The sequence below is a fragment of the Nerophis ophidion genome, linkage group LG15 (genome assembly GCF_033978795.1).
Source record: "Nerophis ophidion isolate RoL-2023_Sa linkage group LG15, RoL_Noph_v1.0, whole genome shotgun sequence".
In the NCBI taxonomy this organism is placed as follows: domain Eukaryota; kingdom Metazoa; phylum Chordata; class Actinopteri; order Syngnathiformes; family Syngnathidae; genus Nerophis; species Nerophis ophidion.
Window position 1 is genome coordinate 12,418,323 of NC_084625.1, and position 17,500 is coordinate 12,435,822.

General features: G+C 36.4%; 2 protein-coding genes and 1 long non-coding RNA gene across 5 annotated transcripts in view; 2 read left to right on the forward strand and 1 right to left on the reverse strand.

Annotated features, from left to right (window-relative positions):
* drosha (drosha ribonuclease III) overlaps window positions 1-593 on the forward strand; it is a 370,040-nt gene extending 369,447 nt beyond the window's left edge. Inside the window, exon 32 of the mRNA XM_061921522.1 lies at window positions 353-593. Within this exon, the coding sequence (XP_061777506.1) occupies window positions 353-480 (128 nt within the window). The 3' untranslated portion in view covers window positions 481-593. The remainder of the gene's footprint in view (window positions 1-352) is intronic.
* Window positions 594-2,977: 2,384 nt separating this feature from the next.
* LOC133569293 (cadherin-6-like) overlaps window positions 2,978-17,500 on the reverse strand; it is a 134,957-nt gene continuing 120,434 nt past the window's right edge. The window contains exons 8-12 of one of the 2 annotated variants that reach the window (XM_061921524.1): window positions 17,114-17,250; window positions 11,397-11,518; window positions 9,832-9,949; window positions 9,511-9,762; window positions 2,978-4,482 (exon numbers count right to left, since the gene is read on the reverse strand). In XM_061921524.1, the coding sequence (XP_061777508.1) occupies window positions 3,977-4,482; window positions 9,511-9,762; window positions 9,832-9,949; window positions 11,397-11,518; window positions 17,114-17,250 (1,135 nt within the window). In that variant the 3' untranslated portion in view covers window positions 2,978-3,976. Of the gene's footprint in view, window positions 4,483-9,510; window positions 9,950-11,396; window positions 11,519-17,113; window positions 17,251-17,500 lie in introns of both variants that reach the window. The other variant, XM_061921523.1, reaches the window with a different exon arrangement.
* Window positions 3,504-17,500, forward strand: part of LOC133569294 (uncharacterized) — a 16,502-nt gene continuing 2,505 nt past the window's right edge. The window contains exons 1-3 of one of the 2 annotated variants that reach the window (XR_009809788.1): window positions 3,504-9,968; window positions 13,073-13,223; window positions 13,577-13,672. This is a non-coding gene — a long non-coding RNA (uncharacterized LOC133569294). The remainder of the gene's footprint in view (window positions 9,969-13,072; window positions 13,224-13,576; window positions 13,673-17,500) is intronic. The other variant, XR_009809787.1, reaches the window with a different exon arrangement.

Genomic DNA, 17,500 nt, shown 5'->3' on the forward strand with positions numbered 1-17,500 from the left:
AGGATGGAGCAAAACAAGTGAGTTTTTCCTCATGTTTGGTGTTCATGATCAAGTGTGAGGGACATTTCTGTTAAAAAGTCCCCTTTGCATGATAGCGGGCCTTTATGGCGTATTACATGTCATAGAGGAGCATCTAAAAAAGCCGGTCTCTAATTGTTATGAAAAGTAATGAAGTAGTCTTGTAATTATGTTGTCAGCCGTCATGGTCAGTCTGCTGAAACCACACAAGCTTATCTAATTAACTTTTACGTCCTCATTAAGAAGGACGTCTTAGCACCGCCTCCCATCTTTTTTCTTTTTTTTTGTTCTTGCTAACGGACTCCTTCTCTTTTCTCTGCCTGCCCGCCCACAGATAACTTCCCACAGATGGCTCATCAGAAGCGCTTCATCGAGCGCAAATACCGTCAGGAGCTGAAGGAGATGAGACGCGAGCGCGAGCGACAGGACGACGACGACGAGCACGACGACGGCAGGAAGTGATGACGAGGCGGAACGCCGTCTCCTCGTGTCCGTGAGTGGCCAGGCCGTCAATGTTGCTCGTACGCTGAAAACACACCTTTTAAAGTATTCTAAATAAAGTCATACGTCAGCGATTTTTTTTATTTTTTTACTTAAAATCATATGTGCAGCTCTAGTCATTGTTGATATAGGTTGCACATTAGAGTTACAGGGAAAAAAAGGGAGTTATTCGCTTTCATAAAACCGTTATTTTAATGATATTACAGTGGGGGAAAAAGTATTTAGTCAGCCACCGATTGTGCAAGTTCTCCCACTTAAAATGATGACAGAGGTCTGTCATTTTCATCATAGGTACACTTCAACTGTGAGAGACATGATGTGAAAAAAAAATCCAGGAATTCACATTGTAGGAATTTTAAAGAATTTATTTGTAAATGATGGTGGAAAATAAGTATTTGGTCAACCATTCAAAGCTCTCACTGATGGAAGGAGGTTTGGGCTCAAAATCTCACGATACATGGCCTTGTTCATTCTTTCCTTAACACGGATCAATCGTCCTGTCCCCTTAGCAGAAAAACAGCCCCAAAGCATGATGTTTCCACCCCCATGCTTCACAGTAGGTCTGGTGTTCTTGGGATGCAACTCAGTATTCGACGAGTTGAGTTCATACCAAAATGGATACATGGATGATACAGCAGAGGATTGGGAGAATGTCATGTGGTCAGATGAAACCAAAATAGAACTTTTTGGTATAAACTCAACTCGTCGTGTTTGGAGGAAGAAGAATACTGAGTTGCATCCCAAGAACACCACACCTACTGTGAAGCATGGGGGTGGAAACATCATGCTTTGGGGCTGTTTTTCTGCTAAGGGGACAGTACGATTGATCCGTGTTGAGGAAAGAATGAATGGGGCCATGTATCGTGAGATTTTGAGCCAAAACCTCCTTCCATCAGTGAGAGCTTTGAATGGTTGACCAAATACTTATTTTCCACCATCATTTACAATAAAGTCTTTAAAATTCCTACAATGTGAATTCCTGGATTTTTTTTTCACATTCTGTCTCTCACAGTTGAAGTGTACCTATGATGAAAATGACAGACCTCTGTCATCATTTTCAGTGGGAGAACTTGCACAATCGGTGGCTGACTAAATACTTTTTTGCCCCACTGTATGTGATAAATGGGTCCAAAAAGTGTTTGATAAAGTTGTTATTAAATACTTTTTGGTCCCATTTGCTTTTAACAAAATAAACCAAGTATTGAGAGTGTAATTTACCTTTCTGTATTTGTATCTGAAGCAGCAATAGCAATCCTCCATGAAAACGTACTTTGTATGATCGCATTCATTTTGTCTTAAAGTCCAGTTTAGAGAAGTATTTCATCTTGGATACAGTATATAATCCTCAATATTGGCAGACACATTCATTTAATTTAATTTTATCCATTCCTATTCTTCCGCTTATCGGAGGTCGGGTCGCGGGGGCAGCAGCCTAAGCAGGGAAGCCCAGACTTCCCTCTCCCCAGCCAGTTCGTCTAGCTCTTCCCGGGGGATCCCAAGGCGTTCCCAGGCCAGCCGGGAGACATAGTCTTCCCAACTTGTCCTGGGTCTTCCCCGTGGCCTCCTACCAGCTGGACGTGCCCTAAACACCTCCCTAGGGAGGCGTTCGGGTGGCATCCTGACCAGATGCCCGAACCACCTCATCTGGCTCCTCTCGATGTGGAGGAGCAGCGGCTTTACTTTGAGCTTCTCACCCTATCTCTAAGGGAAACTCATTTCGGCCGCTTGTACCCGTGATCTTATCCTTTCGGTCATGACCCAAAGTTCATGACCATAGGTGAGGATGGGAACGTAGATCGACCGGTAAATTGAGAGCTTTGCCTTCCGGCTCAGCTCCTTCTTCACCACAACGGATCGGTACAACGTCCGCATTACTGAAGACGCTGCACCGATCCGCCTGTCGATCTCACGATCCACTCTTCCCTCACTCGTGAACAAGACTCCTAGGTACTTGAATTCCTCCACTTGGGGCAGGGTCTCCTCCCCAACCCGTAGATGGCACTCCACCCTTTTCCGGGAGAGAACCATGGACTTGGAGGTGCTGATTCTCATTTAATTTCATTCCCAAAAATTAGACATTATTGCATCTGACAAAAAACACCCACAAACACTGGCTTACTCTAATAAAAATGCCATGTTTGTTATACAGCTAAAGAAAAAAAGGCTGGCTTCCGCTGGAAAGACCTGTGTCTGCTAGCTTGAGTGCCCCCACTTCTACCAGTGTGGCGAGGCAGATTACAGCTGAGGCATTGAACTGCCAGTTGACAATGTAACGCCCCCTACCTTGAGGCAGAGGTTCTTGCTGCCTCAAGACTTGCCTTTTCCACGTGGCAACAAGCATGCGCCCCTTGGCACGCACACGCCCAACAGACACTGTGTGTAGCCGTGGAGGCACCACCTGTGTCTGCCTCAATTCTCATCTGCTGCATTGTTTTGATCAGGAAACATGGAATTTCCGCGATTTTGACCATGACATTTATTAAAATATACAGGAACTACACCAAAATCACATAGAAAGCATAAACCAAAAGAGAAATATTAAAACTTGTTTTATTTTATTACTTCGTTTTGGAACATATCATGGTTAAGCCACCTGGTGGCAGGTGAGGCAGTCGCCTCCCTTGCCTCCCCTGACAGCACGTCACTGTCATACGTCACTAGTTGTCCTCCCAGAGTGAAGTCAAGTAGACACATGAAAACACGTTTGAAGATATTTAATCGCGTCATATAAATATTCCGTACAAAATGTCACCTTGTACAAAGCAGAAGTAACGTGACAGTCAGACAACCCCCAAACATGTTTTGTTTGTTTTTTTTTTTTAATATATTTGCCTACGCTCACAGAACTCCACATTTGTCACCAACGGCCCACGGCGTCTACACATTGACAACCAACATCTACCAGGACAGCGCCACCATGTTTGCGTTAGAGGGGGTGAATAAAAACAAAGATGCGCAGCAAAAAACAAAAAAAAAAACAAAAAAAAAAAAAACCCTCGGCAGCAAATGTTTGAGGTGTCGCGTTCTATTATGTCCTCTGTCTTCTTAAAGACACTTTCTTTGAACAAATTCACTAAAGTCCGTTCCCAGCTCGCTGATTACCTGGAGCACAGCCAGGGGGCGCCGTGAGTGTTGAGGTGAAGATGTCTGTACAGTGTTTTTTTTCATCATGAACGCACACAAGCTAAGATCACAATACGCAGCGTGATGTTTGTCGCACAACAAGTACACAACTGCGCCGCCGTGTCCGTCACAGGCTGCAGCGGCACGATAAAAACAACGGAAAAAAAAACAAAAGAAAAAACAGTTAGATATATTCCGGCGGGCGTGGCCGAACACCACACAGAGGTCCCTTTGCCCTAACTACCACGTGACGGGGACACATGACGCCTACCCACGGGGTGTCCATCCGCCATCTCGTGCGTGCGTCCGCCCCGGCGCAGAAAGTCGCCCCCCGTTAGGAATCCCTGTCGCTGTCGTCGGCGCCGTACATGTCAGCCAGTTTCTTAAAGCGCGGCCCCCACTCGCTCAGGTAGTTGTAGTCCTGCTCCCCCTCGGTGGTGGCCGACTCCAGCGAGCTGAGCGACTCGGCCACGGAGCCGCTGCCCTCGTAGGCGTACGTGGCCAGCGAGTCGTACGGCGGAGCGGTGGGGTCGCCGTCGTTGTCCTGGATCCTCTGGTTGATGAAGTCCCTCACGTCGCCGTTGTTGTTGTCCCGGGCCGGGGGGGGCGCGGGCCGCCTGGCCGGCGGGTAGTAGGCCTCGGGGAGGATGTCCCGCCGCTGCTTGGCGTCCTCGATGGCCTCGGGGTTGCGCAGCGTGCCGATGTCGAAGGCCTGGGTGTCCTCCTCGCCGCCGCCCTCGTCGTTGTAGCTGACCACGTTGTCCCGTACGTCCTCTTTGGAGATGATCAGGGGCTCCTTCTTGCGTTGCCTCCTCAGGGCGGCGAACAAAACCACGATCACTGCGGGGGAACAGGAAACAGTCAGGAGCGCGGCCGCCGCCGTATTGTGTTCCCGTCCTCGTAGCCACCGCTTAACATCACGATTTAGGAACAAGGCAAATGATCATGCCGATACATCGGAAGTGCAGATAAATACTGATATTGTTTATTCCATCCATCCATTTTCTACCGCTTATTCCCTTTTGGGGTCGCGGGGGGCGCTGGCGCCTATCTCAGCTACAATCGGGCGGAAGGCGGGGTACACCCTGGACAAGTTGCCACCTCATCGCAGGGCGATATTGTTTAATATATACCGTATTTCCTTGAATTGCCGCCGGGTATACGGTATAGCGGCGGTCACCAACCTTTTTGAAACCAAGAGCTACTTCTTGGGTACTGATTCATGCGAAGGGCTACCAGTTTGATACACACTTAAATAAATTGCCAGAAAAAGCCAATTTGCTCAATTTACCTTTAATGAATAAATCTATATACATATAAAAAATTGGTATTTCTGTCTGTCATTCCGTCGTACATTTTTTTTCCTTTTACAGAAGGTTTTTTGTAGAGAATAAATGATGAAAAAAACACTTAATTGAACGGTTTAAAAGAGGAGAAAACACGAAAAAAATGAAAATTAAATTTTGAAACATAGTTTATCTTCAATTTCGACTCTTTAAAATTCAAAATTTAACCGAAAAAAATGAATAGAAAAACTAGCTAATTCGAATCTTTTAAAAATAAAAAAAGAATTTATGGAACATCATTAGTAATTTTTCCTGATTAAGATACATTTTAGAATTTTGATGACATGTTTTAAATAGGTTAAAAGCCAATCTCTTTGTTAGAATATACAACAAATTGGACCAAGCTATATTTCTAACAAAGACAAATCAATATTTCTTCTAGCTTTTCCAGAACAAAAATTTTAAAAGAAATTCAAAAGACTTTGAAATAAGATTTAAATTTGATTCTACAGATTTTCTAGATTTGCCAAAATATTTTTTTTTAATTTTAATCATAATAAGTTTGAAGAAATATTTCACAAATATTCTTTGTCGAAAAAAAAAAGCTAAAATGAAGAATTCAATTAAAATGTATTTATTATTCTTACAATAAAAAAAAATTACTTGAACATTGATTTAAATTGTCAGGAAAGAAGAGGAAGGAATGTATCCTAAAACCATTTTTAAGGTTGTATTTTTTTCTCAAAAATTGTCTTTCTGAAAGTTATAAGAAGCAAAGTAAAAAATCAATGAATTTTTTTAAACAAGTGAAGACCAAGTCTTTAAAATATTTTCTTGGATTTTCAAATTCTATTTGAGTTTTGTCTCTCTTAAAATTAAAAATGTCGAGCAAAGCGAGACCAGCTTGATGGTAAATAAATAAAATTTTAAAAATAGAGGCAGCTCACTGGTAAGTGCGGCTAATTGAGCTATTTTTAGAACAGACCAGCAGGCTACTCATCTGGTCCTTATGGGCTACCTGGCGCCCGCGGGCACCGCGTTGGTGACCCCTGCTGTATAGTATGCGCCTGCCTTGAATTACTGGGTCAAACTCATTTTGTAAAATAATTAGCGCATGCTTAGCATTACCGCCGGGTCAAGCAAAACATTATTTTTATTAGCGCATGTCTAGAATTTCCGCCGGGTCAAACTCGTCATATCACGAGTGACACTTCACCCGTCATCATTTTCAAAATGGAGGAGGCTGATTTAAATAATTTGAAATGCATAAAGGGAAGAAGATTAAGAGCTATTCAGGAGGATTTAAGGTCCAAGCTATTGAATATGCTAAAAAGAACAGTAAAAAGCTATGTTTTATTAATATACCGTAGCTGCGTGTGTCAAATATGAGTCATTAAATGACTCCCGCCTCCTGGTGGTAGAGGGCGCTAGTGATCCTTCTTGCGACTACTCGGCTGCAGAAGAAGTGACAACAAGCAGCAAGAGTGAGCAGCCATTGTTTATTTTTTCCTCTTGCTTGCACTTTTAACATGGAGGATTACATATCTAAAATAAAACAGTTTTCTAAACTGGACTTTCTGTCAAAGCAGGAGGTAATAAAGGAAGATCTCCATCGAGACAGAGAGACTTTTAAAACTGAAGAAAGATAAGGAAGACTTCTATAAACAAGTTATCGATGCTTTTGATCAGAAAGAGCTGCGCATGGACTTCATTTATAAGTAAAGGTAAGACCACAATAACGTTTTTTTTTATTAAATGTGCTAATGATGGTATCCTTACATCACACTCAAATTTATAAGCGCAGGCCTAAATTTACCGCATGCCTTTGGTAAACGCCGGAGTGAGAAGAGGTTTTAAATTAATTAGCGCCCCAGCGGCAATTCAAGGAAATACGGTAATATCAAACAAGCCTTTATTTATTGATTAGTTGATGTGACAACTGCAACACTGACTGGTCAAACATAGACACACTCATTTACCACATAAAATATATTTTTATCTGTTTTACTTTCGCTTTAAATTATGTTTTCAATCAATCAAAGTTTACTTGTATAGCTCTAAATCACGAGTGTCTCAAAGGGCTGCACAAGCCACAACATCCCACATCAGGGCAAGAAAAAACTCAACCCTATGGGATGACAACGAGAAACCTTGGAGGGGACCACAGGTATGTTCATTCTTACTTACTCTCTTGATAATAGTCCCTATCTAGAATAGCTGTTTTCAACCTTTTTGGCCTCAAATATTAACAGTGAATTACTAGTCTTATCTACATCGTATTAACCACTAATACGTAACCTACTCACAGTTGAACAGGATACACATTGTCCAATGACATGAAATTTTACAAATATTATAAAGGCTTAGGTCAGGCTGATTAGAAAAATAAAAACTGATCAAATATACTGCAAAGGAAGGTACTGATAAAACCAGGACATACAAGTACACTGTGCTGAAATAAATAGACAAACTAAATGAATGAAAATGTCAACAATTTAGTCATATTTTTTGCACTTGTTTGTTATTGTCATTACTGCCACAAGTGGTGAAAAAGTGTATTACATCGGAGTACCACTGCGGCACATACGAACAGAAATAGATTTTTTGTTGACCCTATGGTTAAGAAAACTGATCTCGATGATTTAAATATTTATGGTCATACAACAAACATTGCAGTAATTCTGTTGCTTTATTATGTAAGACTATTATTTTATTAATTATAACGGTTTGGTTCATTCACAGAACTGTGCAATTAAATACTAAAAAAATGATATTGAAACTGTGACTAACTTATTTATTCCCTGACATTTGTCATAATTTTGGTTGAATTATTTGAGCAAAAATTCATATATATATATTTGTTAAAAAATTTATTTTCAGTACAGGCATTTATTTTATTTTATGAGCAATATTAAATGTTTTATGGTATTTAATGGCATTTGTCTTTTTCTATATTCCATGACTGTTTACATCGTTAAATAATGTCCATTATTTGTGTCCATTCACATTTTGCATACATTTAGCATTTTTTATTTTATTTTAGGAGCAATATTACATGATATTGTATTTCGTTGCCTTTGTCTTTCTATACTTCATGACCTTTCACATCATTTAAAGGCCTACTGAAACCCACTACTACCGACCACGCAGTCAGATAGTTTATATATCAATGATGAAATATTAACATTGCAACACATGCCAATACGGCCTTTTTAGTTTACTAAATTACAATTTAAAATTCCGCGCCGAAGTATTCTGCTGAAACGACGCGGTATGACGCCAGGTGCGCGTGAAGTCACGAATTGTAGAGGACATTTTGTTCCAGCACCGTTCCCAGCTATAAGTCGTCTGTGTTGCTGAATCTTTTGCAATTTGTTCAATGAATAATGGAGACGTCAAAGAAGAAAGCTGTAGGTGGTAAGCGGTGTATTGCGGCCGCCTTTAGCAACACAAACACAGCCGGTGTTTCATTGTTTACATTCCCGAAAGATGACGGTGAAGCTTTACTATGGAACAGAGCGGTCAAGCGATCACTGTTGGATTGGATCCCACACACAAAGTACAGTGTATTATGCAGCAATCATTTTGAAAGATCGTGTTTCGAAGAGGGTCCCTCGCGAAGGGCAGAGATGGGCATCGCCACAACCCGTCGACTGGTGCTGAAGAAAGGTGCGGGGCCAACCTTCAGGTTGTACAGGTACGACCATATAATCTCACTAAAATACTACTAACACAATAAGCAGATAAGGGATTTTCCAGAATTATCCTAGTAAATTTGTCTTATAACATCTGAATCGCTCCCACTGTATAGTCTTTTTATTAATTTTTTTCTAGTCCTTCACTCTCACTTTCCTCATCCACAAATCTTTCTTCCTCGCTCAAATTAATGGGGAAATCGTTGATTTCTCGGTCCGTATCGCTCTCGCTGCTAGTGGCCATGATTGTAAACAATGTGAGGATGTGAGGAGCTCCACAACCCGTGACGTCACATGCATATCTTATGTCTGCTACTTCCGGTACAGGCAAGGCTTTTTTATTAGCGACCAAAATTTGCGAACTTTATCGTCGATGTTCTCTACTAAATCCTTTCAGCAAAAATATGGCAATATCGCGAAATGATCAAGTATTGCACGTTTAAATAAGAAAATCTCATTTCAGTAGGCCTTTAATGATGTTATATTTTTAAAATGTTATATTTCTAGTGTTTTTCTTTTCTGTATTGGCCTTTTTCTCATTTTAGGAGCAATAATAAAAAAAAATATGTATTTAATGGCATTTGTCTTTTTTATCTTTCATTACATTTGTATCATTTAATGATGAATTAATACAATTATTTTAATCATTTTTTTAATCCTACATTGTTAATTGTATTGGCGTTTATTTTAATTTTAAGGGCAATATTTCATGTTGGTGGTATTTAATGATATGTTTCCTTATTTATTTGTATTTATTTTGATGTAGTTTTACTCTTTGGACTGGTCTTTGTATTATTTCATGTCCGTCAAAGAGGTTGTGGGCTGGATGATTGTATTGTTTTCGTGTAAGATGCAGGAAGTGTCGCCCCACAGTGTTGTGTACTCACTCAGCAGGATCATGACACACAGCAAGATGGCCACCAGCGCCCCCGTGCTCAGCCCCGCCCTGGCCGTCAGCGCCTCGGCGTTGCACAGCTTCATGTTGCCCTCGCGGTCGCACGTGCACACCCTGACGGTGAGCGTGTTGGTGCTGCTGCGTGCGGGCATGCCGCTGTCCGAGATGACCACCGGCACGTGGTAGACGCTCTTCAGGAGGCTGCTGTAGCTGTTCCTCCGCGTCAGGATCCACGCCGTGTTGTCTGAAACATCCCCCCCAAAAAAAAGAAGATTGGCGCTGAACTCTTGGCCGCACGAACGGTGGACGCTACCTCGGTTGTCGCGGACGGAGAAGTTGGCCTTGCCGGCATTCTCCTGGGCCAGACTGAAGAAGAAGCGATGTCCTCCGAGAGGCTCGTCCGGGTCAGTGGCGCTCACCGTTTGGATCCTCTGGAAAGACCAAGAAGAGGTAACAACAAACTCACTTTATTGGTCTGTATTTTGCAATTGCGACTCTTCTGTTGGAAGTGGGAGGGAACCAAAAGGGCGGAACTAGATGTGGGCCTACACGCATAGAACTACATTTTTTATCCAGTGCTTTTTCATGCTTTTATTTCTATCTTTATCTATGTTTCTGTTTTATCAATACCGGGGTAGAACGGAATATACGTTAGGTCAGGAAAAAACACAGAGGCTATTTCATCCCTACAAGCCTGTTTCGCAGGTTTCCCTGCTCTTCAGGGGATTTTATGATAACACAGGCTCCAGCATCCCCCCCCACCCCCTGACCCCGAAAGGGGTAAGTGGTAGAAAATGGATGCATATATAACAAAATCCCCTGAAGAGCAAGGAAACCTGCGAAACAGGGGATTTTATATTAACATACTGTATATAATAAAAGACCCCGAAGAGCAGGGAAACCTGCAAAACAGGCTTATAGGGATGAAATAGCCTATGTGTTTTTTCCTGACCTAACGTATATTCCGTTCTACCCCGGTATTGAGCAATGTATAATGGATAAACCACAGTAACCTCGACTATATTTACGTGTGTGTGTGTGTGTGTGTGTGTGTATATATATATATATATATATATATATATATATATATATATGTACATATATATATATATATATATATATATATATATATATATATATATCTATATATGTATATATATATATATATATATATATATATATATATACACACACAGGTCAGGAAAAACAAAATAACACAGAGGCTATTTCATCCCTACAAGCCTGTTTCGCTTGTTTCCCTGCTCTTCAGGGGATTTTATAATAACACAGGCTCCAGCACCCCCCGCGACCCCGAAAAGGGTAAGTGGTAGAAAATGGATGCATATATAACAAAATCCCCTGAAGAGCAAGGAAACCTGCGAAACAGGGGATTTTATATTAACATACTGTATATAATAAAAGACCCCGAAGAGCAGGGAAACCTGCAAAACAGGCTTGTAGGGATGAAATAGCCTCTGTGTTTTTTTCCTGACCTAATATATATTCCGTTCTACCCTGGTATTGAGCAATGTATAATGGATAAACCACAGTAACCTCGACTATATTTATTATATGACACCGAGAGTAACAAGCGGTAGAAAATAATACAAAACTAAAATTAAAAATTTAATATTTTAACTTGGGACTTCCCGCGAGTCGGATTATGGACGCTGGCGATTCGTAGTTTGTGGACCCCTGATCTAGTGTGTGTAATTTTTAAATTTATATTTTAATTTTTTTTTATTATATATTTTAACTTTCAATTTTTTAATACTTTGTAGCACTTTGAGATTTTAACAAGTGTAATTCATTATTATTATTATTATTATTATTTCATCATAACAATGTAGTTCGCTTAGCATGTGCGTCTGCACCCACCTGATTGGCTTTGGCGTTCTCACACACGAACGTCTCGTAGTTGGTGGCGAAGGTTGGTGCGTTGTCGTTGACGTCCGTCACTCGGATGTGGACGAGCACGTGGCTGTTCTGGTTGTGGTTGTCTGGGGGAGACAAAAACGCCGTCAGGGTAAAAATATGAGTCGACTAAAACACATTAGTTAAAAGTCCCAACAATCCCGACGATAGTCACACACACACACACACACACACACACACACACACACAAAGTGTGGTGAAATGCGTCCCCTGCATTTGACCCTCGGGGGTGAGGGGAGTAGTGAGCAGCAGTGGTGGCCACGCTTGGGAATCATTTGATGATTTAACCCCCAATTTATTGGTCAGATAAGCTAAAAAATGCACATCCAATAAGTTAACCAGCTCAGTGGACTACTGGTTAGAGTGTCCGCCCTGTGATTGGTGGATCGTGAGTTCAAATCCCGGCCGAGTCATACCAAAGACTATAAAAAGGGGACCCATTACCTCCCTGCTTGGCACTCAGCATTAAGGGTTGGAATTGGGGGTTAAATCACCAAAAATGATTCCCGGGCGTGGCACTGCTGCTGCTCACTGCTCTCCTCAGGTGAACGTGGGAATGGGTCAAATGCTGAGAGTAATTTGTGTGACGATTAGAGATGTCCGATAATGGCTTTTTTTTTTTCCGATATTGTCCAACTCTTAATTACCGATACCAATATCAACCGATATCGATATACACAGTGGTGGAATTAACACATTATTATGCCTAATTTTGTTGTGATGCCCCGCTGGATGCATTAAACAATGTAACAAGGTTTTTCAAAATAAATCAACTCAAGTTATGGAAAAAAAATGCCAAAATGCCACTGCCATATTTATTATTGAAGTCACAAAGTGTATAATTTTTTTTTTTTACATGTCTCAAAAGAGCAGCTTGGAATTTGGGACACGCTCTACCTGGGAGAGCATGAGGTGGTTGAGGTGGGCGGTGTTTTTAGTATATTGTAGCATCCCGGAAGAGTTTTGGGTATTGGTTCTGTTGTGTTACGGTGCGGATGTTCTCCCGAAATGTGTTTGTCATTCTCGTTTGGTGTGGGTTCACAGTGTGGCGCATATTTGTAACAATGTTATAGTTGTTTATACGGCCACCCTCAGTGTGACCTGTATGGCTGTTGACCAAGTATGCCTTGCATTCACTTGTGTGTGTGGGAAAAGCCATAAATATTATGTGACTGTGCTGTGCCTTTAAGGTTTATTGGCGCTCTTTAAAAAGACAAATTTTTACTTTTTGAAACAGATACTGATAATTATGAAACAGATACTGATAATTTCCAATATTAGATTTTTTTAAAGCATTTATCGATATTATCGGACATCCTTAGTGACAATCATTGGTTCTTTAACTTTTATACATTTTATACTACATTCAAAGTAGGGTTGTTGGGTTTATCGCTACTAAAAATGTACAGCGGTACTAATGAATTAAAACCGGTACTATACTGCTACAGAAAAAGTGAGTTTCTTTCCTGGACATGTGACATTGATGGCGATATGAGCAGGGGGGCATGTTATGCAACACACACACACACACACAGAGTACTTACAAGCAGACACAGTGTGGAGACAAAAGAGAGAGAATGGAAACATCATACGTGGTAACTTGTCTTTTGTCTTAACAGCTGATTTTAATTGCTGCATGTGTGTTTGATTCATCCATTCACGCACGGAGCACTGCCCCTAATGCTCTTGGGCACGGAGTTGAGGAGCGCTGCACAGGTTGCACTCCATCTTCTTCCCCAGCAAGGCGTTGTCACGACAACCTAATGCCATGTAAGTGACTTTTTAAACTAACGCTAAGAGTTTCAGTCGCTATCAAGTTAGCGATGCAGTGACATTTTGATGCCGTGCTTTCATCACCACACAACAATGTCTGACGTGTAAGTAGAGCCAAGTACATAAATGATGAACTTGAACAGTTTTAGTCACAACATTGCTGATGTTTTGTCCAAAGAATGTGTTCTTGCTGCTCTGAACTTTTATTCAATGCTAAACTGCAAACGTCTTTTGTTTGGTTTCCTTCCCACATCATATCATTCCACAGATATGATGTGGGAAGGATCAAGACCGTTATTTACAGCGAATGTAAAAGACCACGTGTGCTTTTCTATAATTTTTTTGTGTAGCGTCGATACAAATCATGGAATGGCCCTGAAATGTCACCGAAAATCCATTATGTGTATTTATGTGAAAGATTCATTCACAAGAAATCCTCTTTGCAGGTAAGAAAATGTACTTTACTCTCTGAGCCACGACCGCCTGTAAATACAACTGCTAACTATACTCAACTCTAATATATACACATGGTGGTTTACTTTCCATATGTGTTAGATGTAAATATAAACAGAATACAATGATTTGCAAATCCTTCTCAACCCATATTCAGTTGAATGCCCTACAAAGACAAGATATTTGAATTTTAAACTCATAATTTTATTATTTTAAATGTGTTAATTTACTTTGAATTTTTTCTATTTTTTAAATATATTTATAATTATGTTTTATAATTCAAAATATGTTAATATTGTATTGCATAAACACATTTACATTCTAATTTGAACAATTTATTTACAGTTATATTTGATCATTTTACATTTGTTAATATTTACATTATTGTATAAACACATTTACTTTGTAATTATACACTTATTTATAATATTCAGATTATATATACACATTTACTTTGTCATTTTACAAATTATATTTACACTTATATTTGATCATTTTACATTTGTTAACATTTAAATTATTGTGTAAACACATTTACTTTTAATTTTACCAATATATATTATAGTTATATTTTATAATTTTAAATGTGTTAATATTTATATTGTATATATATATTTTACTTTCTATTTTTACAGATATATTTATCGTCATATTTTATCATTTAAAATGTGTTAATATTTATATTATATATACACATTTACTTTTAATTTTACAAATATATGTAGTTATAATTGATCATTTTACATTGTTAACATTTACATTATTGTGTAAACACATTTACTTTTAATTTCATAAATATATTATAGTTATATTTTATCATTTAAATTATGTTAATATTGTATTGCATAAACACATTTACGTTCTAATTTGACCAATTTATTTACAGTTATATTTGATCTTTTTACATTTGTTAATATTTACATTATTGTATAAACACATTTACTTTGTAATTATACACATATATTTATAGTTATATTTTATCATTTAAAATGTGTTAATATTCAGATTATATATACACATTTACTTTGTCATTTTACAAATTATATTTACACTTATATTTGATCATTTTACATTTGCTGAAATTTAAATTATTGTGTAAACACATTTAATTTTAATTTTACCAATATATATTATAGTTATATTTTATCATTTTAAATGTGTTAATATTTATATTGTACATATATATATATATATATACTTTCTATTTTTACATATATATTTATCGTCATATTTTATCATTTAAAATGTGTTGATATTTATATTATATATACACATTTACTTTTAATTTTACAAATATATTTACAGTTGTAATTGATCATTTTACATTTGTTAACATTTACATTATTGTGAAAACACATTTACTTTTAATTTCACCAATATATATTATAGTTATATTTTGAAGTTTTAAATCTGTTAATATTTAAATTGTATATACATATTTACTTTCTATTTTTACAGATATATTTATTGTCATATTTTATCATTTAAAATGTGTTAATATTTATATTATATATACACATTTACTTTGTAATTATACACATATATTTATAGTTATATTTTATCATTTAAAATGTGTTAATATTCAGATTATATATACACATTTACTTTGTCATTTTACAAATTATATTTACACTTATATTTGATCATTTTACATTTGCTGAAATTTAAATTATTGTGTAAACACATTTACTTTTAATTTTACCAATATATATTATAGTTATATTTTATCATTTTAAATGTGTTAATATTTATATTGTACATATATATATATATATATATATATACTTTCTATTTTTACATATATATTTATCGTCATATTTTATCATTTAAAATGTGTTGATATTTATATTATATATACACATTTACTTTTAATTTTACAAATATATTTACAGTTGTAATTGATCATTTTACATTGTTAACATTTACATTATTGTGAAAACACATTTACTTTTAATTTCACCAATATATATTATAGTTATATTTTGAAGTTTTAAATCTAAATTTACTTTCTATTTTTACAGATATATTTATTGTCATATTTTATCAATTAAAATGTGTTAATATTTATATTATATATACACATTTACTTTTTTATTTTACAAATATATTTACACTTATATTTGATCATTTGTTAATATTTACATTATTGTGTAAACACATTTACTTTTAATTTTACAAATATATATATTATATTTTATCATTTAAAATGTGTTAATATTTATACTATACATACATATTTACTGTCAAATTTTAAGAATATATTTACACTTGTATTTGATCATTTTAAATGTGTTAATATTTACATTATTGTGTAACCAAATTAACTTTTAATTTTGCCAATATATATTAGTTATATTTTATTATTTTAAATGTGTTGATATTTATATTGTATATACATATATTTACTTTCTATTTTTACGGATATATTTACCGTCATATTTTATCATTTGAAATGTGTTAATATTTATATTATATATATACATTTACTTTTAATTTTACAAATTCATTAACAGTTATAGTTGATCATTTTTCATTTGTTAACATTTACATTATTGTATAAACACATTCACATTTTATTTTAGAAATATGTATATTAAAGTAATATTTTATCATTTCAAATGTGTTCATATTTATGTTGTATATAAACATTTACTTTCTAATTTTAGATATATTTTTCGTCATATTTTATCGTTTAAAATGTGTTATTTATACTATACATACATATTAACTTTCAAATTTTACAAATATATTTACACTTATATTTGATCATTTTAAATGTGTTAATATTTACATTATTGTGTAACCAAATTAACTTTTAATTTTACCAATATATATTAGTTATATTTTATCATTTTAAATGTGTTAATATTTATATTGTATATACATATTTACTTTCTATTTTTACAGATATATTTACTGTCATATTTTATCATTTAAAATGTTAATATTTATATTACATATACACATTTACTTTCTAATTTTACAAATATATTTACACTTATATTTGATCATTTGTTAACATTTACATTATTGTATAAACACATTTACTTTTAATTTGACAAATATATATATTAAAGTTATATTTTATCATTTTAAATGTGTTCATATTTATATTGTACAGATTTACTTTCTAATTTTAGATATATTAATCGTCATATTTTATCATTTAAAATGTGTTAATATTTATACTATACATACATATTTACTGTCAAATTTTACAAATATATTTACACTTATATTTGATCATTTTAAACGTGTTAATATTTACATTATTGTGAATACACATTTACTTTATAGTCGTACCAAATTATTTGCAGTTGCAATTATTGTGTAGCAACAATATGATTCGTAGTATTTAGAACAATATGAGGTTTGCACAAGTAAAGAGTATTCAAAAAATGAATAAAATAAATAAAATATTGTTTTGCACTCACTGAACTCGGAGGCGATGACAGAAATGTTGTGCCAAGCGTTCTCCTCGCGGTCCAACTCTTTGAGCAGAAACACAGAGCCGTTGGTGGCGTGGACATCGAACACACGGTCCATGTCGGTGCGTCTGTTGATGGAATATCTGACACACACAAAAAAACATATTTGATATAAGTACGCACTTCCTGTCTAAGAAGTAGTATTGTTGATGTTGATGATGTCACTATTGCAAGGTTCAAGGACATAAAAACATGGCCTGGATCCTAAAACAGACCATTTTTTATCGCCATCATTTCTAGACGGATCAAATGTTCAGGATGAGAAAAGCTCTGATGTTCCCACGTTCAAGTGGACTTGAAGATGAGTGACATCATCATCATCATATTAAAGAC